We start from the raw sequence: 27,939 nt of genomic DNA on the forward strand, positions 1-27,939 counted from the left end.
AGAGCTGCACCCAATAAACCTGCCTTTATTTAAGCTGACTTGAATTGGCTCATTTCATCATTGGCAAAAACCTATGAGCAAACTTGGCCTGGTAGCTCATGCCTGTAATCCCAGCATTCAGGGGAGGCAGAGGCAGGCAGAGCTCTGTGAATTGGAAGCCAGCCTGGTCTACAAAGTGAGTCCAGGACAGCCAAGTCTACACAGAGAAACTCTGTTACAAAAAAACAAAACAAAACAACAACCCTATTATCACCCACATGGTGGCTCACAACCATCTGTAACTCCAGTTCCAGGGGATCTGACTCTTTCTGCATCCATGGGCACCAGGGGCTGTACTGTGAACAGACAGACATGCAGACAAAACACCCACAATAACTTACACACACAAAAGAAATTTTAAAAAATGACAATCGATGGTGCTGGTGCTGATAACACTAAGAACACTACGATGTTGATTTGCGTTTCTGCCCCAAAAGGCTGAGTACAGTATGTCCTTGACCATGTCAGTTTAATCTAGACCACCTTCAAGTACGTATCTGTATGTGTGTGCCTGTGTGTGTGACTTCATGGTCACCAATAAGTACAACCCACTGCCTGTCTCTGTGGATACCCACTAAGCAAAAGCAAACTGAGGGTGTGCTAGACCCTCCCCCTTGGCAGTATGGGGTAGATTTATTATGTTTCCTAGACAAGGAATACCGAGGCAGGAAAACAATCTCTTGGTCCATTTAGGTGCTCTACCCAGCTCCCACACTCAATCTGCTGGGAATAGTTTCCAGGCCATGTTAGAAAAGAGAACATACAATTAGCCAGGCACTGCTATGGGGAAGGATGCAGGCTGACAGCCAATGAGAGCTGAAGAAGGACAGAGAAACCAAAGCCAGGATGACATGTCAGTTTCAATTAGTCTAGTAGAATTTTCTTTTATTTTTGAGATTATAATACAATTTCTTCCTTCTCTTTCCCTGCTCCAAACTCCTATATACACTTCCTGGCCCTTTTTCAAATTTGTGGCCTCTTTTCTCGTGAGTTGCTGTGACATATATCTATGTATATACATATTTATTCCTCATCATTTTTTGTTTTGTTTTGTTTTGTTTTTTTGAGACAGGGTTTCTTTGTGTCCTTAGATGTCCTGGATTTGCTTTGTAGACTAGGCTGGCCTTGAACTTACAGACATCCCCCTGCTTCTGCCTTCTGAGTGCTGGGACTAAAGGCATGTTCCACCATGCCTGGTACATACCATATTTTTTGGATCATAAGATGCACTTTCCCCCCAAAAAATTGGGGGGAGGATTAGGGTGCGCCTTATGGTCTGACTGCTGTTTTTACTGTTTTTCTTGTTTTACTGTTCTAAGAACTGGGTGCATCTTATGGTCAGGTAAGTCTGAACAATACGGTATTTCTAATAAAGCCTGCTCAGTCTGTGCAAAGTTACTAGTCTTTATGTCTTTAGAGCTGACCATTTCATATTTAAAAAAAAAAACAATTGGTGTGCTTTTCCTGGAGAAGACTATTTCTCCTGCTCTTAGCATTCCTTAGTTGCCTGCAATTCTTACTTTTTTTTTAAACTTTGTTTTTGTTTTTGTTTTTTTGGTTTTTCGAGACAGGGTTTCTCTGTGTAGCCTTGACTATCCTGGACTCACTTTGTAGAACAGGTTAGCCTTGAAGTCACAGCTATCTGCCTGCCTCTGCCTTCTGAGTGCTGGGATTAAAGGCATGCACCACCACCGGCCGGCTTTGCCTGCAATTCTTTTATAAGGTTGAGGTCTTGCGAGCTTTTCTTCTGTCCATGTGGCATGTCTATGGTTGTCCTTGTTCAGGTCATGTTGAGTAGTCCATATTGATGAGATTTTATGGGTGTAGCTTCTGACATTCCTAGGAACACTAGCAAAGTCTTTTTTTATTGTTGTTGTTGTTTTGTTTTTGGCTTCTTGAGACAGGGTTGTTCTTTATAGCCCTGGCTGTCCTGGAACCCAATCTGTAGACCAGGCTGACCTCAAACTCATGGAGATCCTTCGGCCTCTGTTTTCCCAGTGCTAGGACTAGAGGCATGCACCATTACTGCCAGGCTGCACTAGTGAAATCTTAAAGAAAAACCTAACTGAATACATCTTACACTGTAGGCATTAGGTAATCCTGTAACTCAAATGCTGATTTCTGTACCACCCTTATCTGGTTGCAATCCTTGTTCTAAGAATCTCCTGTCTCAATGTTGTGTAAACACTGTTTCCCAATTGTCCCCTAATATGCCAATAAAGCAGTTTATAGCCAATTGCTGAGCAGAGGAGAAAATAGGGCTGGACTTCCTGCCAGATAGAGAAGAGGAAGTTAGAGGAGGAGGTAGGGGATTGAGCCATGGGAGATGTCCAGGAGGGACCAAGAGAAAGAGTTCAGCAAGGAGGGCTACAAAGTAGAAATATCTCTGGGATGTATTCTGGGAAGAAGAAAAATTAGCTTAGAGGGTTAAAAATAGATTAATAATTGCTCAGTTCTTGTGCTGTGAAGCTTGTTAATATATAAGAGTCTCAGTTATTTCTGTGATATCCAGGTTAAGAGAAAATTTGAGAAACAAACACAGTTTTATAAAAATAACTTAACACCATACTTCTTCTGAAAATGCCCCGCCACCCCATGGGCCAGCTGCCCAGGATATAAAAAGGGCAAACCCACTTGTGTCCTGCCCTTGCTCCTCTTTTCCTCCTCCATTCTCTTTTTCTCTCTTCTTTCTCTTCCTCTTCCTCTCTCTTGCTGTCTTTGTCTCTCTCTCTCTCTCTCTCTCTCTCTCTCTCTCTCTCTCTCCCTCTCTCTCTCTCTCTCTTCCTCTCTGGGTTGCCTTTCCCCTTTCCCTGATCTCCCATGCTTCTATAATGAATTTCTCCATATCATAATCTGTTGCCTGGCAACTTATTTTTTCATAGTTAATACAATATTCTTTATTCTCTCCTTTAATCCCGTCTCAATCCCAGGAAATGTGAGAACTGTTCTCCATGAGAATTAGAGATGGAGTGATCAGCGGCATAGGGAGCGGTGGGAAGAGCTGGGCTATCAGAAGGATGAGTAGCTGAGGGGAAGGAAGGGCCAGGACACTGGCAATGGAAGCACTGAATTGTATAAGAAAGTCAGGGGTAGTGGCCTTGCCTGTAATCCCAGCACTCGGGAGGCAGAGGCAGGCAGATCTCTTTGAGAAAGTTCAAGGCTAGCCTAGTCTACAAAGCAAGTCCAAGACAACCAAGGCTACCCAGAGAAACCCTGTCTCAAAAACCAACCAAACAAAAAAGTATAATAAGAACTTGTAAGTAAGGACTGAGGAAGTCTGGAGGCAGGCATGGACCTTGGCAGGGCCCCCAGGTACATGTTAATTGAGAGCAGCGCGTCCCTTTGCCCTAGGTAAGAGAAATGACACCTTTAGGCAGAACCTATCTTACAAGTTCCTGAGGAATGATGGCTTCTAGATAGACTGCCAGCAATCTTCCTTTAGTCTGCACTGAGCTGTTTCTGGACTGTCTTTTGCAGTTTGGGGAATTGGACCAGACAGTTAGCAAGTGGTGGGAACGAGATCTGTATTTCTGAATTAGAGCTTCTTTGCATGTGTGTGTATGTGGGCTTGTGTGGTGGCTGGCCACAGATGTTCTGGGTCTTCTTGCCTCTTCCTGTGAGACTAGATCTGTCCTTGAGCCTGGAGTTAGGCCAGAGGCCAGCATCAGAAATGTTCTTTCTCTCCATCCCTCCTCCCACCCATCCCCGCCCCAGGAAGCTATTATCTTACCTTCAAAGGATTGCTAAGAAACTTAAAGAAGATCATAGGGAGTTTGCAGGTGTTTTTTTGTTTGTTTCTTTAGTTTTTGTTTGAAACAAGGGTTCACAGTGTACCACCACACCCAGTCCTCTAAGGTGTTTCTGAGGCTGTGAAGTTTGTTTTGTTTTTAAAGATTTATTTATTATGTATAACAGTGCGCATTAAATCACATTATAGATAGTTGTGAGCCACCATGTAGGTTGCTGGGAGTTGAACTCAGGTCCTCTGGAAGAACAGTCAGTGCTCTTAACCGCTGAGCCATCTCTCCAGCCCCTGTGAAGAAGTTTTATTCTAGAGAATAACTTTTTTTTTGTTGTTGTTTGTTTGTTTTGTTTTGTTTTTCGAGACAGGGTTTCTCTGTGTAGCCTTGGCCATCCTGGACTCACTTTGTAGACCAGGCTGGCCTCGAACTCACAGCGATCCGCCTGCCTCTGCCTCCCGAGTGCTGGGATTAAAGGCGTGCACCACCATGCCCGGGAGGATAGAGGGGGACCTGTTTGTGTCACAGTGGAACAACCTGGGGGAATCAGTTCTTTCCTTTTACCATGTGAAGCCCAGGAATTAAACTCAAGTCATCAGGCCTGGTCTTTCTGCTGCTTAGTCATCTGCTTGGTTGTCTTGAAGTTTCTTAATAATTTAACTTATTTTTTTTTTTAAATTTAGGACAACAGAATCCATACACTAACCAAGTGACCCGTTTCTTCTGGTTTTTGTATAAGACGGGTTTACATATAATTCTGGGAAAGAGGTTTCTGAGCCAAACCTGTAGCCTCACTCTATGACTATAAGCTATTACCACGTGTTAGCACCCTAGCTATCACAGTCTGGATATGTCTTTCAACTATAGTCTCCTAGTTTTGCTGGGCTATGGTGGTACCTTTAAATCCTAGTACTCCGGAGGCAGAGGCAGACAGATCTCTGTAAATTTCAGGCTGGCTTTGTCTACACAGTGAATTCCAGGACATGGAGAAATGCTGTATGAAAGACCAAAAACAACAACAACACAAAAAAAAACAAAACAAAAAAAAAACCAAAAACAAACAAACAAAAACCCTCCCACTGTTACCTCTTGTCTTATTGTTACGTAGAAAGCAAAGTTTTTGTTGCTGTTGTGTATTTGTTTGTTTGTTTTTTTGTTTTTTGACACAGGTCTCTCTACATAGCCCTGGCTGTCCTGGAATTCACTGTATAAGACCAGGCTGGCCTCACAGAGATCTGCCTGCCTCTGCCTCCCAAGTGTTGGGATCAAAGGTGCACACCACCATATCAAGAAGCAAAGCTTTTTCAAGTGAGGAATTCGCAGGGCTAAGGGTTTGATGTTATTCCCATCAGCTCTGGTTACCACACAAATCTGTTTCAAAAAGTACTCCTGGAGTAGAACAAAGGCAAAAACAAGACTCGGGTACTTTTTAAAAAATTAACTCTTTTTTTTTTTTTTCTTTAAACCTATTATGTCAAGGGTAACTGAGGCACAGAAGCCTCCAGAGAAGGGCTTAAATTTAGCAGGGTCTCTTGGGCCAGTTCTTTAAGGACAGCCACCAATGGAGCTAAATGTCCATCCACCGAAGTGAATTTGCTTCTTTGCAAAGGGGAAAGACCTATTTCTTAGAACCCCCTCTGCCAAAGGCAATTTCCCCTAACTGCTAGAAGCATTGCCACTTTAAACCCCTCTCAGCCTAGGGTTTTAACTTTGCGTGTGTGTGTGTGTGTGTGTGTGTGTGTGTGTGTGTGTGTGTGTGTGTGTGTGTGTGTGTGTATTTCCAGACAGAGTTTCTTTGTGTAGACTTGGCTGTCTTGGAACTCACAAAGATCGGCCTGCATGTGCACTAGGATTAAAGGTGTGGGCTACCACGGCCTGGCTGCTCCTCTCTCTCTCTCTCTCTCTCTCTCTCTCTCTCTCTCTCTCTCTCTCTCTCTCTCTCTCTGTCTCTCTCTCCATGCTTTATCACCTGTTTCAGTCTGTCTTATGTTGCCTATATCACAATACTTGAGACTTGGTATGTTATGAGGTAGTTTAGCATACAGCTTGGAGTCAGGGCCGTTCTGACACTTCACGGAAGATGAAATCCACGGGAGAATGACGAGTAGGCGAATGTGAAGGAAGCCGGAACATCAGGGCTAACTGTCCATTCTATCCACCAGTCCTCAGTAATTAAACCAGATCTCCCCGACTCAACCCATCCCCGCGAGATCTAACCCCGTCCCGAGAGATGTAAGGCAGTCCGTAGAGAAAAGCATTAGTCCATTCCTCAAGGGTATGCTGCTGTTACACAATCGCTTCCTACGGGCCCTACCTCCTCACACTGCTATTCCATTGAGAAGTGAAGCCTCAACGGGAGTTTTAGCTTAGAGCAACCATACCCAAATCATAGCAATCTGCAAAAGACAGACCAGTAAAGTTATCTGGTTAAAAGACTTCTTGGAATGCTGTCTTCCAGGACTAACTAATCTCCCCAGGGCAAGCGCACTGAACTAAGTTCTCAAAGAACCGTATGTTGTCCGTCACCGAATTCTCTTCCATCTGAGACTTAAAAGTGGAGGCGAGGCCAAGTCCTCGATACCGTCTCTTCCCTTTCTGATAGATAATCTCAAACACCGAGAGGCATAGAGGAAAGGATGTCGGGGGTTTTGGTCTGCGAACTGGTGCATACAATTCTCTGAAAGTCACTTTCCTCTTTAAAATGAGGAGCTGGACTAGAGAGAACCTGCAAGGAACACGCAACACCAGCATAAAGCATGTGCTTTCAAGTGTTTTTATTTGTTTGTTTGTTTTCCAAGGCATGGTTTCTCTGTAGCTCTGGGTGTCTTGGAACTCTCCATAGAACAGGCTGGCCTCAAACTTACAACGATCCTCCTGCCTCTACCTCCGGAGTGCAGGGATTAAAGGCATGCATCACGACCGCACGGCAGCTTTCAGGTGTTTTGACTGCACAGTTTCAGCTGTGTATTCACAATAAATAAACCTTGACCGTAGCCCAGGCTGCTAGATTACAGTAAAGAATAACTATGTAGTTATTGTTACCATCATTAATGACATTCCAACCCCAATATTCAAGGTGCTCCCTCACTGGGTTCCTTTGTGAATGACTTTAACTCATCAAATGTAATCCGTGGTCTGGATTCTTGAATTTTGGCACAGCCATTAAGGGGAAATAATCTGCGAGTGCTTGACGGCCATGACAGTGCCCACAGAGTTCACAGCCCGGGAACTGCCCGGGCCGCCCACGGCTGCCACCATTGGCCGCCTCCTTGCTGGCGTGACTAAGACCCCGCCTCCTTCCCGCTGGGACCACTCTGAGGCGATCGCCAGAAGCGGGGGGGGGGGGGGGTTGTTTCTAGAAATAAGGGGGGGTCGCGAGGCATTCTGGGCTTTGTAGTCCGTCTGCGCGTCTGCCGCCAAAGAGTGGCGCCTCACGCACTGGAGAACTACAACTCCTAGCAGCCCCGCGGAGAGTGAGGCGAGGGGGCTTGAGTCACGTGGGCGCTGGGCCTGGGCGGGCTATTCCTTAGCGCGGCGGCGGCGGCTGCGGCGGCGGCGGCTCGGGGGGGACCGGGGCCTTTTGTTTGGAGCAGCTGCGGGGAGGCGGGGGGCCCACGGAGCGGCGAGGCCCGCGGCCTTCCCCAGCTCGCTCGGTCCCCGCCGCCCCTTGCGGGGTTGCGGGGCCACCCCGTGGGCCGCCCGTCGCCTCAGGCGCCGCCGCCCCGCCCTAGGCCCGCCCCGCCCGGCCTGGGGGGGGGGGGGAGGAACCGGCCGGGCCTCGCCGCGCGGCCCTGCCAGCTCCGGAGTATTTCGCTCTCTTCGCTGAGCTCTGCACCCGAGGCTACCCCTCGCGCCTTAGGCGGACGCCATGAAGATCAAGGATGCCAAAAAACCCTGTAAGTTGGGAGCTGGGACCCTCAGGTTGGGAAGACAGCCCTAGGAGCCTCGGGCGGAGCGGCCTTGCTTTAAGCTCGCGATTGCTCGCGGGCGCCCGCCGGGGGAGGGAGGGAGAGGAGGGAGGGGTCGCTGCAGCCCCAGGTTGCAGGCGGCGGACTTCCCCACCCCCACGCATGCCCGGCGAGCTTCTGCCGCTGCCCACTCGCTGTCCCTCCCCGCCTTGCTCCTGGAGATCTAGGAGGTACACTGGTGAATTTTGACTCGGATTTTTTTTTTTTACCAGACGGAGGAAGCACAGCTATCAGTCTCCTCTCTTGAAAAAGAGTTGGTCATGGCTGTCAGCTAGGGTTTGATATTCCGCCCGCCCCCCGCCACCCCCCTCTTTTTCTTTTTCCTTTTTTTCTTTTTACTGATTTCTGGGTTTCTTGCTTGTGTCCTTGAAGTCCAGGTGGGTTCCTTGGAGTTGTCACTGTTGCAATTTGGAGCTTTTCAACGCATGTGCGTGTAATCTGCCTGTAGATAAATTGCCTTGGCGATTTAGAGTATTAGCTGGTTCGTGTTTTAGAAAACAGATAAAAAAAAAAACAAAAAAACCCAAAAAAAACAAAAAGGCTAAAACACCTGTATTCAAGCTGCTCATTTCGAATCGCCTTAATATCATGGTAAATACCTTGAGCTTTTTCTGAAATTGTACGTGCATATATTGCAAAAATTCTAACCCTGCTGTAAGATACATATCAAGTTTCTAAGCTGGATTTTAAAAGCTTTTTAGTCCTGCAGTTGACTTATTTATTGGCCCAGTCTTTGTGACTGTTGTTCTTTCAGTCTCTACAAACTAGGGATTTGGGGATCCATGCTCCTGTCTTAGAGCTTTTACAGTTTCTAATGTTTTGCGCTATTTTGCCAACTGCTCCAAGAAGTCAGATATAGAGGGGCCACGAACACATTCCCTTCCCGTTCCCATAAACTTCACAGAGGCAGCTTCCAAAGCAGTCTAGAAACTGTTACTTAAATGTGCGAGTTTGGTGTTTGAAGACGAGGAAATTGAACTTCGCCTTAGTAACTTTTAGTACTCTCCTGGTTCTGGCTCAGAAGTGTAGTGCTGTTTCTGTAAATACTAAATAGTTGGGAAACACAAGGTTTTTTTTTTTTCTTCTTCTTTTAATTTTAGATGATCTGCTTATGGAAAGATTAACAATGGTTTCTTTTTTGTTTGGGTTTTTTGTTCTGTTTTGTTTGAGACAGGGTTTCTCTGCAGCTCTGGCAGTCTTGGAAATCACTCTAGCACTCCTGGAAACCACCAGGCTGGCCTCCAGAGATCTGCCTGCCTCTGCCTCCCCAGTGCTAGGATTAAATACACATGGTGAGACCCTGTCTCAAAAACCCAGAACAAACAAACAAAAAGGAAGTCTATGAAACAGTAAGTAGTTTTACATTTTCTGGGTTAAATGTTAGTTCACATTTATCACCCAGCTCTTGTATAGAGTGAGGCCTTGCCTTTCAAGAAAACACACAGAGACAGACCTAATGCATCTTAACGCAGTGATGGAACACTTGACATCTTCAGTGAACTCATTTTCTCTGCTTGTAGAATTTCCATTGGTTGCCCGGCCTTGATGGTTTACATACACTTTAATCCCAGCAGAGGTGGATCACTGTGAGTTCGAGGCCAGCCTGGTCTACAAAGCAAGTCCAGGAGAGCCAAGGCTACACAGAGACCCTGTCTACAAAACAAAACAAAACAAAAACAAGAAAGAAAGAAATCCAGGCTTTTATTTGTAATGATCCATGGAAGGGTGAAATTATTTTACTTATGAACTCCTGTGTTCTTCTTGCTTCCCTCCCTCATGCCCATTCAATTAGAAGCCACTCTTATCATTCTGCAAATGGCCTAATTACAAACTTTTGAGTTTTCTATTACATTAAAATAGGTAGCATATATACTGGTAAATTGGTATGTGAGTGCTGGCATCTGTGTGGGCCAGAGGTGTCAGACCAGCTCTTGAGCTGGGTTGTTAAAGCATTTGTGAGCCACCTGAAGTGGGTGCTGGACTCCAAATTCAGGTCCTCTGCAAAAGTAACAGCTGCTCTTAACAGCTGGGTCATCTCTCCAACACTTGAATAGTGGTTATTTCTTGCATTAAGGAAATGAGTTCCAGAATACTACTGAGTTGAAAAGTTCTCTGCAAAAGGTGGGTGTTCTTCTGGCAAGATAGGTTAATGGCTGATGACCAGAGTGGAGTACTTGGGATCTACCTGGTGGAGAGAGAACTGACTCTTAGATGCTGTGCTCTGTCTGATCTCCAAGTGCCACCTGTGGCAGGCATCTTCTTCACATCTCCACAAGCACAAATGTAGCAGGGTGGCTGCACCCTCCCTTTTAAAATTTGAGCTATTGGCAGAGTAAGTTCCTTTTTCAGTCAATTATTTTCCTGATTTTCAAAAAGAAAGTCATTATAAACCAATGAAAGCATTAATGTGCTGTAAGAAACACACAGCTTTGTTTAACAGCACTATGATGTAGCTCTGGCTGCTGTGGGACTTGCTTATGTATGTAGACTAGCCTGCCCTTGGTGTGTGTGTGTAAAAGTTTCCTTTTTTAGTTAGTAGGACAAGTTTGGTCTTTTGATACAAACAACTTGCTCAAGGTACCTTTTAAAAAGCTATAGAAAGCCGGGCGTGGTGGCGCACGCCTTTAATCCCAGCACTTGGGAGGCAGAGGCAGGTGGATCACTGTGAGTTCAAGGCTAGCCTGGTCTACAAAGCAAGTCCAGGACAGCCAAGGCTACACAAAGAGACCCTGTCTTGGGGGGGAAAAAAAAAAAGAACAAAAAGCCACAGAAGAGTAAAAAAATTGTTCAAAACTATTTTTTTTTAATTATCTGTATATGTAGATGTAAGTATAGTGCAGGCAGAGGCCAGAATCGGTTATCAGGTCCCCTGGAGCTGGAATAATCTGCAGTTCTGAGCTGCTGGACCTGGGTGCTGGGAACCAAATTCCCAAGAGTTGTGCATGCTCTTAATCACTGAGCTGTCTCAAAAGCCCTGGTTTTACTATTTTGATGGTAGTTACAACTGTTTTTCTTTCTCTAAAAGATTTAACCAATAGTAAGATTCTTGTACTTCATAGTTGAAATAAATGCGGCTAGTGTAAGACATAGAGGAGAGACCAGCCATTTGCAATGAAGAGATTTTTGGTTACCTTCAGTACCTATGTCCTTACCATGGCTTACGTTGCAGAGTAGCCAGAATATACATTTGGGGATTCGCCATTCATGACTTAGAATTCAAAACAAAACAAAACAACTTTAGTACTCAAGTCACAGCTTTAGAAAAGTTGGTGACCACTTATTCTCTAGTATACCCAAATGTCAAATATAGCTGCTTAGACAAGCTTCCACTGAAATTTAACTCACAGTTTTGTTTAAGAAATGTTAAATGCTGAGCGGGAGAGGTGGCTTGTTGGTTAAGAGTACTGGCTGCTCTTCTAGAGGTCCTGAGTTCAATTCCCAGCAACCACATGGTGGCTCACAACCATCTGTAATGGGATCTGATGCTGTCTTCTGGGTGTGTGTGAAGACAGATAACTCGTATACATAAAATAAATCTCTTTTTAAAAAATGTTAAATGCTAATTTAGCATTTAAGAATGTCAATATTCTGATTATTTGTAAATCTGTGAATAGAGGATTTGTGCTGAAAAATTGTTTTTGGTTTTTCGAGACAGGGTTTTTCTCTGTTAGCCTTGGCTGTCCTGGACTCACGTTGTAGACCAGGCTGGCCTCGAACTCACAGCGATCCTCTTGCCTCTGCCCGAGTGCTGGGATTAAAGGTGTGCTGGAAAATGAATAAACTTTGAACTTGGAGTTTGTGCTCTCAGTGATGTATGTGTCTGTGTTTTGACACCTGTGTTTGACATGAGCGTGAGAAAGTCTGGAAAGGGCTGAAAATGCAGGTCAGAAGTAGGTGTTTGCTTAGCATGCACTGAGGTCCTGGGCTTGCTTGAGTTACCAACACAGAAGGGGGTTGGGAGAGAATATGCAAATACTGGCCCGTAGTGGATTTTGAATTTTGGTAAAATGATGTCTCTTTTTCAAATCCATGAAATCTAGAATCAAGCATTACTTAAATAGGAGAACTTCTTTTGGTTGGGTTAGTAACAGGAAAATTCATTTATCAATCCTTACCAAAACATGTCCTAACAAGATTTTTGAAAAATTTAAAACAATTTTGAGAGAATTCAAGTTTCTTTGATCAGTCCTGATTTTGCGGGGAGGGGGTTCGAGACAGGGTTTCTCTGCATAGCCTTGGCTGTCCTGGACTCACTTTGTAGACCAGGCTGGCCTGGAACTCACAGCAATCTGCCTGCCTTTGCCTCCTGAGTGCTGTGATTAAAGGCGTGTGCCATGCCCAGCCTGCTCCTGAGTTTTAAAGTAGTGTAACTAGGTCTTGTGACTCAAACCATACCAACACCCTGTTGAACCAGGATTGCTGGGAGTTCAAAGCTAACTTGGGCTATAATTATAAATATATAATTCCAGGTCAGTCTGAGCTACAGCCTGAGATCCAACCTCAAAAGAAAAGAAAAAGACACTTTAAAACCATGAAATGCAAAAAAAGAATTTGTTCAAATACTGGATAAAATGTCTCCTGTCAGTATTGCCTTAGAAGCATTAGTGGGGGTCAGGCAGGGAAGTGACCTGTAACTTTACAGATGAACTTTCCCTCTCCTGTAAAGCAAGGCTATTCAAGACCTTGAATCTACTTTTTTCAAGAAATTCAAGATTTTATGAACTGAAAGCAGCATTTAGTGTTGCCACATTCTTCTCACCTGAGATGCACATGAGTGCTTGCATGCGTCATTATCTTCTTAAGCCTTGTCTGTTTGTCCTGCATGTTCCTAGTTGAGGAAGCTTTCCGATGTTCAGCCAAACTATGCTTTCTTAGAAAAAATTTTTCTATACATTCAAGACTAAGTTTCTTTCTCAGGCATGTAAGGTCTTTTGTGCTTGACTGTGTTCTCAGGTTGAGTCTTTCTTCTAGTTCCCTAACTAACTGTATTAGGGCTCTTTGCTTTTGGAAGATTCATTTTTGTTTTTAGCATTTTCCATATTCAAAGAGGCATCAAATTTTTTCCCCTCCAGGCCTATGTAGCACAGTTAGCTGAAGTCCTAACCCCAAGCATTAATCCTAGCCCAGATGTGCTTATCCTTACATAGGAAGTTCAGTGCAGTTAATTGTATATACCAAAGAAATTTAGAATGCTGAATGAGCACAGGTTTGAAGTTTTGAATTTTTATTTATATTTGTGTCTCTCTGTGCATCTATATTTGTATGTCTGTCAAAGCCAGTGTTGGATCCCATACAACTGCCTGATAAGGGTGGAACTCAGATGGTCTAGAAGAGTAACAAGTTCTTTTAACCACTGAACCATCGCTCTAGTCCCCCAAAAATTCAATTTAAATTTTTTTAATTAAAAAAATTTTTTTTAGCCGGGCGTGGTGGCGCGCGCCTTTAATCCCAGCACTCGGGGGGCAGAGGCAGGTGGATCGCTGTGAGTTCGAGGCCAACCTGGTCTACAAAGTGAGTCCAGGATGGCCAAGGCTACACAGAGAAACCCTGTCTCAAAAAACCAAAAAAAAAAATTTTTTTTTTTTTTGGTTTTTCGAGACAGGGTTTCTCTTATAGTTCTGGCTGTTCTGGACTCACTTTGTAGACCAGGCTGGCCTCAAACTTGGACATCCACTTGCCTCTGCCTCTCCAAGTGTTGAGGACTAGAGAAATGGACTCACAGAGATCTGCCTGCCTCTGCCTTCAAGAGTGTTGGGATTACAGGTGTGCACCACCACACTGGGCTCCAAAATTTCAGCTTTAGGAGATTGTGTGTGTGTTTGTGTGTGTGTGTGTGCGCATGTGCGTGTGATTTTGAGACAGGGTTTCTTTGTAGCCCTGGCTGTTCTGAAACTCATTATGTAGACCAGACTAGCCTCAAACTCAGACCCACCTGCCTCTGCCTCTTTAGCTTTGGAATTAAAGGCCTGCACCACCACCACCCAACTTGTTTCACTTTCTGTGTGTATGTCTGTGTGCACATCTGTGTTGTAAGGATGTAAGCAAGCACATACTGAAATCCAGTGTTGGGCCTTCTGGCCTTCTACCTTGTTTTGTTTGAAACATGCTCTTCTTATTTCCCCAGACATTAAGGTTATAGGTGCTCACTGGATGTACTGTGTCTATTACATTTGTTTTGGAGTCTTGGGATCCTACTTTTGCAGCAAGCTCTTTGGCCACTGATTCCTCTCTTTAGCCCCTAGTTTTATTATTACATTAACATTTTTATAGAGGAGCTACAGAGGACCTGGGTTCAGTTCCCATCACCCATATGCCAGCTCACAACCATCTCTCTGTACCAGAGGATCTGATGTTCTCTTCTGACCTTCCTGGGTAATAGACACAAAGGCAAAACACTCATACACATAAAATAAATAAGTCTTTGCTCCACCTCAATTACATCCTAGTAATAACTGATTGATTTAAATTCTTCTTGTCAAGTGGGCAGCCGTGGTGGGTCTGAGTTGAGGCCAGCCTGCTCTATACAGTGAGTTCTAGGATAGCCAGGGCTATACAGAGATCTTGTCTCAAAAAACAAAAAGTGTTCAAGTTCTTGTCAACTGAGTCACATGACAGGGGTCTTTGATAATGTCTTCAATATCAAAAAACAACAAAAAAGAGCTGGGCATGGTGGCACACGCCTTTAATTCCAGCACTCGGAGGCAGAGGTAGGCAGTTTAGTTCGAGGCCAGCCTGGTCTACACAGCAAGTCCAGGACAGCCAAGACTAAAAACAGAGAAACCCTGTCTCAAAAAAAAAAAGTTTTAGAAAATATACAAATAAGCCAAGCATGGTAGTACACATCTTTAATCCCAGCACTCGGGAGAAAGAGGCAGGTGGATCCCTGTGAGTTCGAGGCCAGCCTGGTCTACAAACTAAGTCCAGAACAGCCAGGCTACACAGAGAAACCCTATCTAGGGTAGGGGAGTGGGGGTGAGTATACAAATAAAATTGAAGGAAAAACTGACAGTAGGTGGTAAGTCTTAGTCATTATTAACTAAGTACATAATTCAGAGCAAATGAAATTTGTGATTAATTGTTTTTGTTTTTCTTTTTTATTCACAGCTTTCCCATGGTTTGGCATGGACATTGGGGGAACTCTAGTAAAGCTCTCATATTTTGAACCTATTGATATCACAGCAGAGGAAGAACAAGAGGAAGTAGAGAGCTTAAAAAGTATTCGGAAATATTTGACTTCTAATGTAGCATATGGATCTACTGGCATTCGGGATGTACACCTTGAACTAAAGGATTTAACGCTTTTTGGACGAAGAGGGAACTTGCACTTTATCAGATTTCCAACCCAGGACCTACCTACTTTTATCCAAATGGGGAGAGATAAAAACTTCTCAACCTTACAAACGGTGCTGAGTGCTACGGGAGGTGGTGCTTACAAGTTTGAGAAAGATTTTCGCACAGTAGGTGTCTACTATTTGAAAATCAAAAATTAATGTAAACATTCAATTTTAAATTCAAGGCTGGGCTTCTAGCTAGATTAGCGGTTCTCACCTTTCCTAATGCTGTGACCTTTTAATACAGCTCCTTTGTTGTGGTGATCCCCCAGCCATCAAAGTATTTCATTGCTACTTCATAACTATAATTGTGCTACTGTTAAGAAACATAATGTAAGTATTTATGTTTTCCAATGGTCTCAGGCAACCCTGTGAAAGCATCGTTTATTCCACTCTCCCCACAAAGGGATTGGGACCCACAAATTGAGAACTGGTAATCTAGAATATTCCATTTTTCTGAGGAGGTGAATGTGCATGACTAGATTTTGACTTGGAACATGGAACATTTTTCAAAACAACTTTATGGGCTCTATGCATTGTCAGATTTCAGTGTGTTGATGGAATGTGGTGCTTGTGGTAGAGCTTGTTAGTGTCTTAATTTGGGAGGGGGGGGGTTGTTTGTCTTGTTTTTCAAGACAGGCTTTGTGTGTGTGTAGCCTTGGCTGTCCTAGAACTAGCTCTGTGGACCAGGTTGGCCTTAGAACTCAGAGGTCTGCCTGCATCTGCCTCTGAGTGCTGGGAGTAAAGGTGAATGCCACATCTATTTGCCTACCCCTAGCAGTATTTGTTTTTATTTATTTTTTGTGGTTTTTTTGTTTTTGTTTTTTTTGGGGGGGTTGGTTGTTTCGGGGGTTTCTATTCATACTAGCTATCTCATCTCCTGAAACAAGTTAGTTATGCACCTCTTGTCCCTGAGTTATAAGTATATGACAGGAGGGCTACTGACAAGATACTGTGTTTCTGTATTTGGAGAGATTTTTGTTTTTGTTTTTCAAGACAGGGTTTCTTTTTCTGTGTAGCCTTGGCTGTCCTAGACTCACTTTGTAGACCAGGCTGGCCTTGAACTCACAGCAGTCCATCTGCCTCTGCCTCTCGAGTGCTGGGATTACAGGCATGTACCACCATGCCTGGCCTGTATTTGGAGTTTTATCACATGTAATTCAGCATTTCTTGTTATATGCACATGAGTGTTTTGCCTGCATGTAAGGCTGTGCTTGTCTAGTGACCACAATAGCAAGAAGGTATCAGATTCCCTGGAGCTGGAGTTGCCATGGGTGCCCGAATTGAACTCTGGTCCTCTGGAAGAGCAGTTAGTACTGTTAACTTTGATCCCTGCCTCTTCTTCATCCGCTGGAATCTAAAATAACCCAGAGGAGGGAATAAGGGAAACCCTTGATAGATTTGATCCTAAACAAATAAAACTGAAACCTGCAGTGCCTTAAATAATACCAAAGCTTTACAAAGTCTATGAAAACTATACTATAAATAAACCTAAGTATATTTAACCTTTTTAAAATTGTGATTGCCTTTTTTTCTTTCAGATTGGAAACCTCCACCTGCACAAACTGGACGAACTTGACTGCCTTGTAAAGGGCTTGCTGTATATAGATTCTGTCAGTTTCAATGGACAAGCAGAATGCTATTATTTTGCTAATGCCTCGGAACCTGAGCGATGCCAAAAGATGCCTTTTAATCTGGATGATCCTTATCCACTGCTGGTAGTGAACATTGGCTCAGGAGTCAGTATTTTAGCAGTCCATTCCAAAGACAACTATAAAAGAGTGACTGGGACAAGGTAGTAGTCTTTTTTGATTTGATTATATCATTCATCATGTTTTATGCACAAAAGTTGTGGGATGTATTTTATTTTGTTTTTGGTGCTGCAGATTATACGTAACCTCCCCTACTGTTGCTAGGCAAGTATGCTACACTGAATTGGGCCCCAGCTGTATCAGTACATTGCTAATTTCCCAGCTTTACTAGGAAAATAATACATATTTGAACAACAGCAAATATGTAGGGAACTGTAGAGATGGCTCAGCAATTAGGAGTACTTGCTTTTTGTGCAGAAAACTGAGGCTCAGATTCAACATCCTCATGGCAGCTCACAGCCATCCTTAACTCCTGTTCCAGGGGTTCTAGCCTCTGCTGGCACTAGCAACACACAGTGTAGGAACATAAATGCAAGCAAAACACACACAAAAGGCAATGTCTTTTTAAAAATATAGATGTGTAAGTTGTTGCAGGTCTCTTTTTCTGTAAGGTTTTTGTTGTTGTTGGGTTTTGTTTGTTTGTTTGTTTTGGTTTTTTTGTTTTTCAAGACAGGGTCTCTCTGTGTTAGACTTGCCTGTCCTGGAGTCGCTTTGTAGACCAGGCTGGCCTCAAACTCACATCAATCTGCGTGCCTCTGCCTCCCTAGTGCTGGGATTAAAGGCATGCGCCACCACGCCCAGCCTTTGTAAGGTTTTTATGTAATGATTTAAAACTAATGTCCCTAAGTGTTTATTAATGGTCATCATCAGTTGGCATCAGAATTTCCATAGTGATTTAATGTTTGTATAGCATAATTTCACTGTTTTCTCTTGAGTTTAACAGTAGAGTTGCTAGCAGTAACAGTTAGAATTCTGTTGACTTCAGAACTAGAGTATCTGTTTATATTTTTCTTTAATTTCTGCAGCTATTTGGTTTTTTGAAGTAAGGTTTCTTTGTGTAGCCTTGGCTGTGCTAGGCTTGCTTTGTAGACCAGGCTGGCCTCAAACTCACAGAGATCTGCCTGTATCTGCCTCCCTGAGTGCTGGGATTACAGGTGTGTGCTTTTGCATTTTTCATTTCTATAGATACATTTAAGCATAAAGCTTGCATGTATTATATATTCCATTTATATACTTCATTTAAAGTACAATATCAAATAGTGTAGCAGTTAACTCTGTGCTTTTTACTTAATATAATACATGTATGTAAATATAAAGGTGTTTGTGTTTATACATTCTTATTTTATTTGTATGTATGTGAATTTACGTGCACCACATGTGTAAGTGTCCAGAGAGGCTGAAGGGTGTCAGATGTACAGGTAATTGTGAGCTGCCTGCATGATGGGGTGCTGAGAACTGAATCCAGATCCTCTGCAAGAGCAGTAAATGCTCTTAACTTTGAGTCACCTCTCTAGCCTGTAGTTAATTTTTAGGAAGAATTTAATGTAAACTCCTTATAAAATAAATTAATGTTCTCAAGTAGACCATAACTTTCTTTGTAATAACCTGAAATGTGAGTGTGAAGGGCTTTACAATTCTTTGTTTGTTTGCCTGTGTTTGTTTGTTTTTATTTTTATTCCCCAAGACAGGGTTTGGTTTCTCTCTGTAGCCTTGGCTGTCCTAGACTCACTTTGTAGACCAGGCTGGCCTCGAACTCACAGTGATCCACCTGCCTCTGCCTCCCCATCTGCCTCTGCCTCCAAGTGAGTGCTGGGATTAAAGGCCTGCGATACCACACCCAGCTCTTTGTTGTTGTTTTGAAACAAGGTTTCTCTGTGTGGCTCTGGCTGTCTTGGAACTCTCTCTACAAAACAGGCTGTTCTTGAACTTACAGAGATTCACCTGCCTTGCTTCCTAAGTGCTGGGATTAAAGGCATGTGTCACCACTGCCTGGATGAGTTTTACAGTGTATTTAAAATCTACCTTTATTGTATGTGCATTGGTGTTTTGCCTGCATGTATGTTTAATTGGGAGTGTCAGATCTTGGATTTACAGACAGTTGTAAACTGCCATATCAGGGTTGGGATTTGAATCTGGGTCCTCTGGAAGAGCAGTCAGTACCCTTAATCATTGAGCCATCTCTCCAGCCCCAAAGTTTTACAATTCTTAATTTTCCATATTTCATCAACTTTTAAGGATAGGTGGCAATGCCTGTTTAAGGGAGCAAAGATTTTTGAAGTCATTTAGATAGGTTTATATGGGAGAAAGGTCAGTTTTAAAGTAAAATTCCTGTTGAAATATTTAAAATATTTATTAGTACTATAAAGTCCACTTTTGTGTACTGTCCTTACCAAATAATTATACATAAACATTTCTTGTTTTAATTAACTATGAAAAAATAGAGATTTTGCATTTATAGACTAGAGCCACCCAACTATATTTTATGAACATATCCAAAAGGATATGGGAATAGTACCAAATAAATTTGTTGTTAACATGTTGATCAGCTGTGTGTGTGTGTGTGTGTGTGTGTGTATGTATGTACACACACACACACACACACACACCCCACCCCACCCCACCCCCAGGTATTGTCTCGTTCGTATTAGATATTCATCTATCCTAATGGAATTGATTTCAGGTCAATTAAGTAAACCTTTTACAAAGTTATTTATTGGTAGTTTAAACCATAGACTTCCTTCTTTGTGTTATATTTTTTATATTTTGATTTTTCGAGACAAGGTTTCTCTGTAACAACCCTGGTTGTCCTGGACTCGCTTTGTAGACCAAGCTGGTTTGGAATCCGCCTACCTCTGCCTCCTGAGGGGTGGGATTAAAGGTGTGTACCATGTCCAACTTCTGTTGTACTTTTATTTAGTGCACACGCACACACATACACAAACACACTTTTTGAGTCTTTTCTGTTTCACAGACTGACCCCCAACTCAAGGCCTTGTCTCAACTTATTGTAGCATACACTATCTCACTAACTTATTAGTATTTTATTGCACACATAGGAGTATATTTTTAGCAATCACAAAATATAACCTATTAAATGCCAGGTGGGGTTTTTCTCCCCAGCAGATTTAGCCTTTGATAGGACAGTTTTGGTTTTACTAAGTAGTTTTTCTTATCTTTTATCATGTTGGTATTTAGCATTTACCATTGTTTCCTCTGTGTTTTTATTCAATAAATGAATGTGTTTTTACTTTGGGAAAGAAAATAACATGTAAATGCAACTTAACAAGTTTTTCTTACTTTTCTTTATTTAGCCTTGGAGGGGGTACCTTTCTTGGTTTATGCAGTTTATTGACTGGCTGTGAAAGTTTTGAAGAGGCTCTTGAAATGGCATCTAAAGGTGACAGCACCCAAGCTGATAGGCTGGTCCGAGATATTTATGGAGGAGATTATGAAAGATTTGGTCTGCCAGGTTGGGCTGTGGCATCTAGGTAAGTTATTGAAGTTATCTATTTAGTTTTTGGAAAGTAGTATGCCATGGGGCTTAAGGGCGATTTTCTTTTCTCTATTTAGAGTCCCGGTTTTGAATATTGAAGTTCAAAAATAAAATATTCAAGCGGGGATGGTGATGCATGTCATTAGTCCCAGTACTTGGGAAGTGGAGGCATGCTGATCTCTGAATTTAAGGTCAGCCTAATGTACAAAGCAAGTTCCAGGACAGTCAGCAAACAAACAAACAAACAAAATTTATTAAGTTTACCCTGTTTAAAAAAAAACTGCCTCATGTTGGTGATTTTTCTTAGTGGAGGAGCTTGGTATGCCCAAGGCCAGGATTTGATTCCCTGCATTGCAGAACAAAAAGAAACTTCTCAGTGGCCATGGTGGCACACAACTTTAATCTCATCATTCAGGAGGCAGAGGCAGGTGGAGCTCTGATTTTTCAAGGCCAACCAGATATACAAAAGGAGTTTCAAGCTTGTCAGAGCCACACAGTGAGACCCTGCCTTAAAAAGCCAAAGAGGAAAACAGAAATTTCTTATAATTAATTCTGAAACGTCCATCTCCTGTTGCTATATGCAAATAAAAATCATCTCATCCTGCTTATCCAAAAATGTGTGCTTCTACATGGCATAGTGTATATACTTTAAAATAGTCACATGTCCTAGAAAGAAATCTTTGTATGTTGTAGCTGTAGTCGTTCTTTGTTCCTGTTGTAGTCTTGTCTGTAGTTTACATTCCCAAAGGTAAAATGTAGGTGCTTTTTGCATTTTTGTTAAGCATACCCTCAGATGCTGATTTATCTCATAACCCACCAGGTAAAAGTCTATGTGCATCCAGTTGGCACTAGTAGGCTATGAAACTTTTGAGGTTTTGCTAATCTGATAAAGGAGCAGCTTCCTAGTGTAATTTTATTTTATTTTGGTTTGGTTTTTCGAGACAGGGTTTCTCTGTAGCCTTGGCGGTCCAGGACTTGCTTTGTAGACCAGGCTGGCCTCGAACTCACAGTGATCTTCCTGCCTCCCGAGTGCTGGGATTAAAGGTGTGTGCCACCACCCCTCCTGGCTCATAGTGTAATTTTAATTTGCATTTCTTTTACCAGCAGTAGGCTAAGAACCTTACTTGATCCTTATAATTAGTAATCGTTGATTATCCAGTTTATATTGTTGGCTTTTGTTACACAGTTGAATTTATCAGTCTTTTCTTTTATGGCTTCTGGATATTGATTCATAGTAAGTAAGTCTTCCACATTCCAAATATATAAAGGAATTAACTTGTATTTTCTTCTGACACGTTAATGTATTACTTTTATACTTTAGTCTTTGATTTGCTCTAAACAAACATGACATAATTTTTCTTATACTTTTGCATGAGAGATAGATCTAGTTTTAGTTTCTCAAATTTTTTTCACAAGGGCCTAACATCTATTCTTTCTTTTTCTGCTAGTTTATTTTTGATTCTCTTTTTTTAAACTGTGGGTGTACCATCACTACACTGTTAAAATTATAAACGCATAATAAAAGTATGCTCTGTTTATATTTTGTGATTTTTATTAAGCGTCTTTGTTACTTAGGAGATGACATCCTTGGGCCAGTAAGATGGCTCAGTGTGTAAAGGTACCTACTGCTACACCTGGTCTACCTCAGATTGATCCCAGAGCCCTACATAATGAAGGGAGAGAACTGACTGCTGCAAGTTGTCTTCAGAATATGTTTACATGTAGAGGAGAGAATTAATGTTTATGCAAAATGAATAATTTATTTAATGTTCCAAGAAATTAATACAGCGGCAGTTTTCTTTAACCAGCTAGTTCACAATGATTGACACAGATAGATTATTTATTTATAAATTAATAACACATTAACTGGGCATTATAAATATAATCTATTCCTCCATGGCTATCTGGTTACCTCCGAGCCAAAAATCCCCATAACACTTGCATTTTTGTCCTTCTTTGCTCTGGCTCTTTTCTCTTGAAGCCCCTGGACCTCTTCTCCACATGGCTGAATTCTACTTCCTCTCTCTTTCTCCTTCTGGAAATGGATGTCCCACCCTATTTCCTCTAATGCCCAGCTAGTGGCTGGCTGGCCTGTTTTATTGGCAAAACAGGGAACAAATGGTGAGCATGTTTACGCAAACTTGAGACAAGTAGATTCTTAGAATAAGCATTGCAATGCCATGTCCAGATTGAAACCACATAGTGAATAGAGAAATCAGCATTTGAATAAACAAGAGTAAATTTTACATGGTGCACTACAGCATTATGTCAACATGGTCAAAAAATATTTTTATAATGTTTTTGTTTGTTGTTTTTTGAAACAGGGTTTCTCTGTGTAGCCTGGCTATCGTAGAACTCTAGACCAGGCTGGGCTCACAGAGATCTGCCTGCCTCTGCCTCTGGAGTGCTAGACTTAAAGGCCTGCACCACTACCACCCAGCTATATAATCTGTTACAGAATTTACCTGTTTAAGGCACTTTTGTGACTTTCAGACATTTAAAAGGTTGTCTGTATATTTATGTTAATTTAAGTATGTTCTAAACACTTGAAAATTTCATTGGCCTGTGTTTGTTTATTTAGGTCACCTCCATTACCCTCTCTTGTCCCCCTCCCACTTGTGTTAATCCTCTTCTAACTAGCTAGTTGCATTGGCCATGTCACTGAAGAAAATGGGTGTCATTCTCTTTCCCCATCAAGTTTTGGATCCTAAAGGAGGGGTGGAGCTTCTTGAATCCCTCCCTGTATTCCTAAATATTTTTGTTTGTATATGATCTCTGTTAAATTGTAACTGGCTGTTGCTTTCAGGGAATCTAGTGTTCTCTAGTAGTGGGATTTGTCCCTTCATTCTCACAGAAACTCTTGATTTTTGTTTTTGTTTTTTGATTTTTGACTTCTCAAAACAGGGTTTTTCTGTGTAGCCTTGGCGTCCTGGACTCGCTTTGTAGACCAGGCTGGCCTCGAACTCACAGTGATCTGCCTGCCTCTGCCTCCCAAGTGCACGCTTCACTCTTTACATTTAATGTCACTTGTCATCTCATACATGTTTCACTATTTTTGTGTGGCAGTAACCTTTGTTGCTTCTGTCTAGAATATTCCTTCTCTCTTTTTTAAAAACTAGTTAAATTGCCTTTCACTGTGGAAAACCTTCATTCTCAGCTTTTTCTTTTTACTACAAAAGTAGAATCTTATCTTTTCTTGCTCACTATGATTTTTGGTTTGTCTTTGTGGCTCTCATGATCCCTGCATTCTCCATAGGATAGCTCTAAGAAGATGTGCACAAGAAGCAATTGGACTGTAGTTAATGCATGCCACGTGGTCAAATGGCTACACTTTAGATATGTTGACTTTGATAAGATGAACAATTGAAGCTAATTTCACCTTTATTTTTACCTTTTTAAGATATGGCTAATAGATAATGTGTTATATGGCACATTTCCGTGGGACGATGCTGCCCTAGACAACACACTGCTTGAGGGACCATTGTGTATATAGTATAATGCTTGTTATGTCATAAATGCTTGTGTGATTGAAGAGGATTTGACATTAGAGCTGAAATAATCTTTAACAATGTTTCACTTTAAAAACAAATCACTGTACTTTTTTTCTTTGCTTTCTAAAATAATTTTCTTGTGTGCTAGAAGTTTTTGTTTTTCAAGACAGGGTTTCTCTGTATACCCTTGGCTGTCCTGGACTTGCTTCGTAGACCAGGCTGGCCTAGAACTCACAGCAATCCACCTGCCTCTGCCTCCCGATTGCTGAGATTAAAGGTTTTGCGACACCATACCCAGCTGGTAAGGTCTTAGACAAGGTTTCTTTGTGTAACAGTCCTGGTTGACCTAGACTTACTTTGTAGACCAGGCTGACCTTGAATTCACAGAGATTGTAGTACATTAAATAAAATTACAATCTTTGCTTCCTAGTAACCAAGATGTATGCTTTTAGGGGTGGCGAGGTTCAAGACAGGGTTTCTCTGTATAGACCAGGCTGGCCTCAAATTCACAGAGATCTGCCTGCCTCTGCCTCCCCAAGTGTTGGGATTACAGACTGTCTGTTTGCTTTTTTTTTTTTTTTTTTTTTTAAGACAAATTTAACTTACTTTTTAAAAACATGCTGCTTAGAGATTCTTTGTTTTGTACTGATCCTTGTGTGCTCATGCACACAGGGCCGTAACTTTATAGAGCTAATATATATGTTAATGTGAATTGTCAATTACTACTAATAGATTTGACTTGCCTATTTCTCCCTCTTTCTCTTTCTAGCTTTGGGAATATGATTTATAAGGAGAAGCGAGAAAGTGTTAGTAAAGAGGATCTGGCAAGAGCTACTTTAGTTACTATCACCAATAACATTGGTTCTGTGGCACGAATGTGTGCTGTTAATGAGGTAAGACATCTAAGAACTTTTAATTTTACAGAAACCAAATTGGGCCCAGTGGTATATGCCTTTAATCTCAACACTTAGGAGGTAGATTTCTGATTTTTGAGCCTAACCTGATCTAAATAGTGAGTTCCAGGCTATTCAGGTTACATAGAGAAAACCGTGTCTTTTTGTTTTTAAAAAATTTTAAGTAATACAACAAAGAGGTGATCCCTATGTATCTGACAGAAAGCCTTCATTTTCCAGTGAGCTTCTTAGATTGAGATCCATTTTATTAGATTCCTAAATGGATAAAATAAATGTCCTGCTTACCCAATTATTTGGTTAACAAATACAGTATCAGGGGGCAGAGGCAGGCAGATCTTTCAGAGTTCGAGGGAAACCTACTAGTCTACAAAGAGAGTTCCAGGCCACCTGGGGTTACACAGTCTGCCTCTGCTTCAAAAAAACCAATGAAAAGACAAAAAGAAATAAGAGAAACGTGCAATTCCCTTGTTTATTCTCTAGCCATGCAAAACAAAAAGAAACAACTTGGAGTCAGATATAAGACAAATATGTACTTACTCTCAAAATGTCTTCAGAAATGAATGTACAGTCTCAATGTAAATCACATGGAAATATAAGTATAAAACATTTTGAGCTAACTATTGAAAAAAGCATTTTGGATTCTTTTTTTTTTTTTTTTCCTGAATATTCAATTAGTGAAATATTTGGATATTTTCTTACTGCCCTCGGCTTCTTTACAGTGCTGCCTTGTTGCATATGGATCAAGCAGCATTGTACAGGGCTATGAAGGCATTGAGACTTACTCTTCACATGCTGTTTGAGTGATATGTGCTGCTTGCCTAAGTACAGAGGCCTAGAGAAATGGCTCAGTGGCCGCTGTGCAGGCACAAGGACCTGAATTTGAACCCATAGCACCCATGTAAGAAGCCAGATGTGGCTTTGAGCCTATAACCCAGCAGGTATGGATAGGAGGCAGGAGGATCCCTGGATTTTGCTCTCAGTAACAAATACTAATAAACTCTGAGCCAACTCTGCAGCCTGAACAATCATATGGTTATTTTTCTTGCACGTGTGTCTCTACACCATTTACATGCTTTACCTGTGGAAGACAGAGAGGGCGTTGGATTTCCTGGGACTAAAGTTGTAGATGCTTGTGAACTGCCAAGGTGGTGCTGGGAAATAGAACCCTGCTCCTCTGGAAGATCAGCTCCTGCTCTTAACCACTGACCCATCTCTCCAGCTCCCAGTCTGTATTTTTAGTTGGTCTATGCCTCCTGTTCCTCCCTCCTCACATCTTCTTCCTTCTTAACTTTCATGTTACTAACCTTTCATGCTCCACTCCCCCAATCATTGCTACTGTCCAACTCTATGTAGGGACCAGGTTACATGTCATGTGCATGTTTATAAGTAGATATTACTTAGAGTAATATTAGGTTTGCAGTAAAGCAGGCAGTTGCCACACTTTCCACACAGGCTCTCTGACTCAACTTACTCTGGCTCTTGGTGTATTTGGTTGTAGTCCAAGAATGTGCAGTGACATGACATCAGAGTTCACTCTTGGTGTTATACATAAGTCTCAATAAAATACCTCATTCATGAAAAATCAGAATTGCAGAAATTAGTAGGTACTAGTGAATACCACCCACATTCTTACATATGTAATGCCCTCAAGTCATTTTCTTTTTTCTTTCAGAAAATAAACAGAGTTGTCTTCGTTGGAAACTTTCTACGTGTCAATACTCTCTCTATGAAACTTCTGGCATATGCTTTGGATTACTGGTCAAAAGGTCAACTGAAAGCGCTGTTTCTAGAACATGAGGTATGAAAACTTTTTGTAGATTTTTATTTTGGGGATTTTTTGGGTTTGTTTTGTTTTTCAAGACAGGGTTTCTCTGTGTAGCCTTGGCTGTCCTGGACTCACTTTGTAGACCAGGCTGGCCTCGAACTCACAGTGATGTGCCTGCCTCTGTCTCCCGAGTGCTGGGATTAAACTTGTTCCCCACAACGCCCAGCTCTCATTTTGGTTTTTGAAGCAGTTTCACAGTGTAGCCCTGGCTGTCCTGGAGCTTACTCTTAAACCAGGCTGGCCTTGAACTCACTGAGATCCACCTGCCTCTACCTCCTGAGTGCTGGGATTTTATCTTTTGTCTTTATGGGATGTACTGTTTTGTGTATTTGGTCAAGAAGGCTATTAAATGTGTTCTTAACAAGTTAATTTAAAAATCATGCAGGGATACTTTGGAGCTGTTGGTGCACTTCTTGGACTGCCAAATTTCAGCTAAAACTTTGGAAATCTTTACTAAGAAATGTCATCCAGGAGAAACTGCATTCATTATTTGTCACTGGGAACCAAAGGATAAAAGAGTAATACCACTGTTTGTGTTGGTTTTATGATGTCAGAACGGTAAGCTCATGAGCTTTGCCATATGGAAAGACCTGTGATGGAAAGTATTTCTCATTGATGTCCCTTTGTGTGTATATATAGCCAGCGTTCCATCTTAAATGCAATACGGCCTCTTGATTGTTGAACTTTTCTCAATGATTTTCTATTTATTTGATGCAGCCAACATGGTAGTACTGTATGCTCAGACACAAATCTTTAAATCTCAGAAATGTTTGTTTATGCAAAATAATTGATTCTAAATATTTGTTTGAGTCTGTTTTATGTATGTTTGGTTACTAGTGAGCAGGAAATAACATAATTTATTGTACTGGCAATCAAAGATAATCATTTTCTGTGACTTAGAAATGTTAAGGCAATATTAAGTATTAACTATGGTAGTTTTATAATATTCTCCTCAAAAAAGCATGATTATATGACCTCACCCATGAGTACAATTCTCTGTCAGATGATGATGAGTTGAAATACTGTTTAAATATGAATTTTTCTATTGAATCCCTGAAGTTGGTTTTTTGTACGTATTTAATGGCACTTCCGTTTCTTTCTTTCTTTTTTTTTTTCATTCATTCATTCAATGTGTTTTAATGTTTATTGTCTTTAAAATTGGGAGCAAATCACATACTTTGGAGTCTGTCTTAAGTCTTTGGACTGTTCAAATGTAGTATGGTTAGAGTGGGTGACACTAAGTGCTCTTTCTCTACTATGTATATTTCAGGCCCAAACATACACATTTTTCTCTTATTAGTTACAAACTATGAAAGCTGATTTTATCCTGGTATAAACAGTAGCAATGGGCAGAATCAGATGTTGTCCAAAGGATGTTTTGAAACTGTGAGACTGTGGGGCAGTGTTGCTGAATTAACAGATGGATCAATGTTCATGGTTTTTTTGGTCATAAAAGCATTGCAGATCCAGAATTTGCCTTTCCTTC

General features: G+C 41.7%; 1 protein-coding gene across 1 annotated transcript; it reads left to right on the top strand.

Moving 5' to 3' along the window:
• Window positions 1-7,514: 7,514 nt before the first annotated feature.
• Window positions 7,515-27,011, top strand: Pank3 (pantothenate kinase 3). Its single transcript, XM_051167258.1, has 7 exons — window positions 7,515-7,675; window positions 14,852-15,204; window positions 16,620-16,873; window positions 20,042-20,218; window positions 24,484-24,607; window positions 26,301-26,426; window positions 26,839-27,011. The coding sequence occupies exons 1-7, from the start codon at window positions 7,648-7,650 to the stop codon at window positions 26,887-26,889; spliced, it is 1,113 nt and encodes a 370-aa protein (XP_051023215.1). The 5' UTR covers window positions 7,515-7,647; the 3' UTR covers window positions 26,890-27,011.
• The last annotated feature ends 928 nt before the right edge of the window (window positions 27,012-27,939 follow it).

This window comes from Acomys russatus, chromosome 25 (assembly GCF_903995435.1).
Source record: "Acomys russatus chromosome 25, mAcoRus1.1, whole genome shotgun sequence".
Taxonomy (NCBI): domain Eukaryota; kingdom Metazoa; phylum Chordata; class Mammalia; order Rodentia; family Muridae; genus Acomys; species Acomys russatus.

Coding starts and splice junctions, on each gene's coding strand:
- Pank3 (XM_051167258.1), top strand. CDS start 7,648: ATGAAGATCAAGGATGCCAAAAAACCCT. Junction 7,676..14,851: donor CAAGGATGCCAAAAAACCCT/GTAAGTTGGGAG, acceptor TTTTATTCACAG/CTTTCCCATGGTTTGGCATG. Junction 26,427..26,838: donor CGCTGTTTCTAGAACATGAG/GTATGAAAACTT, acceptor AAAATCATGCAG/GGATACTTTGGAGCTGTTGG.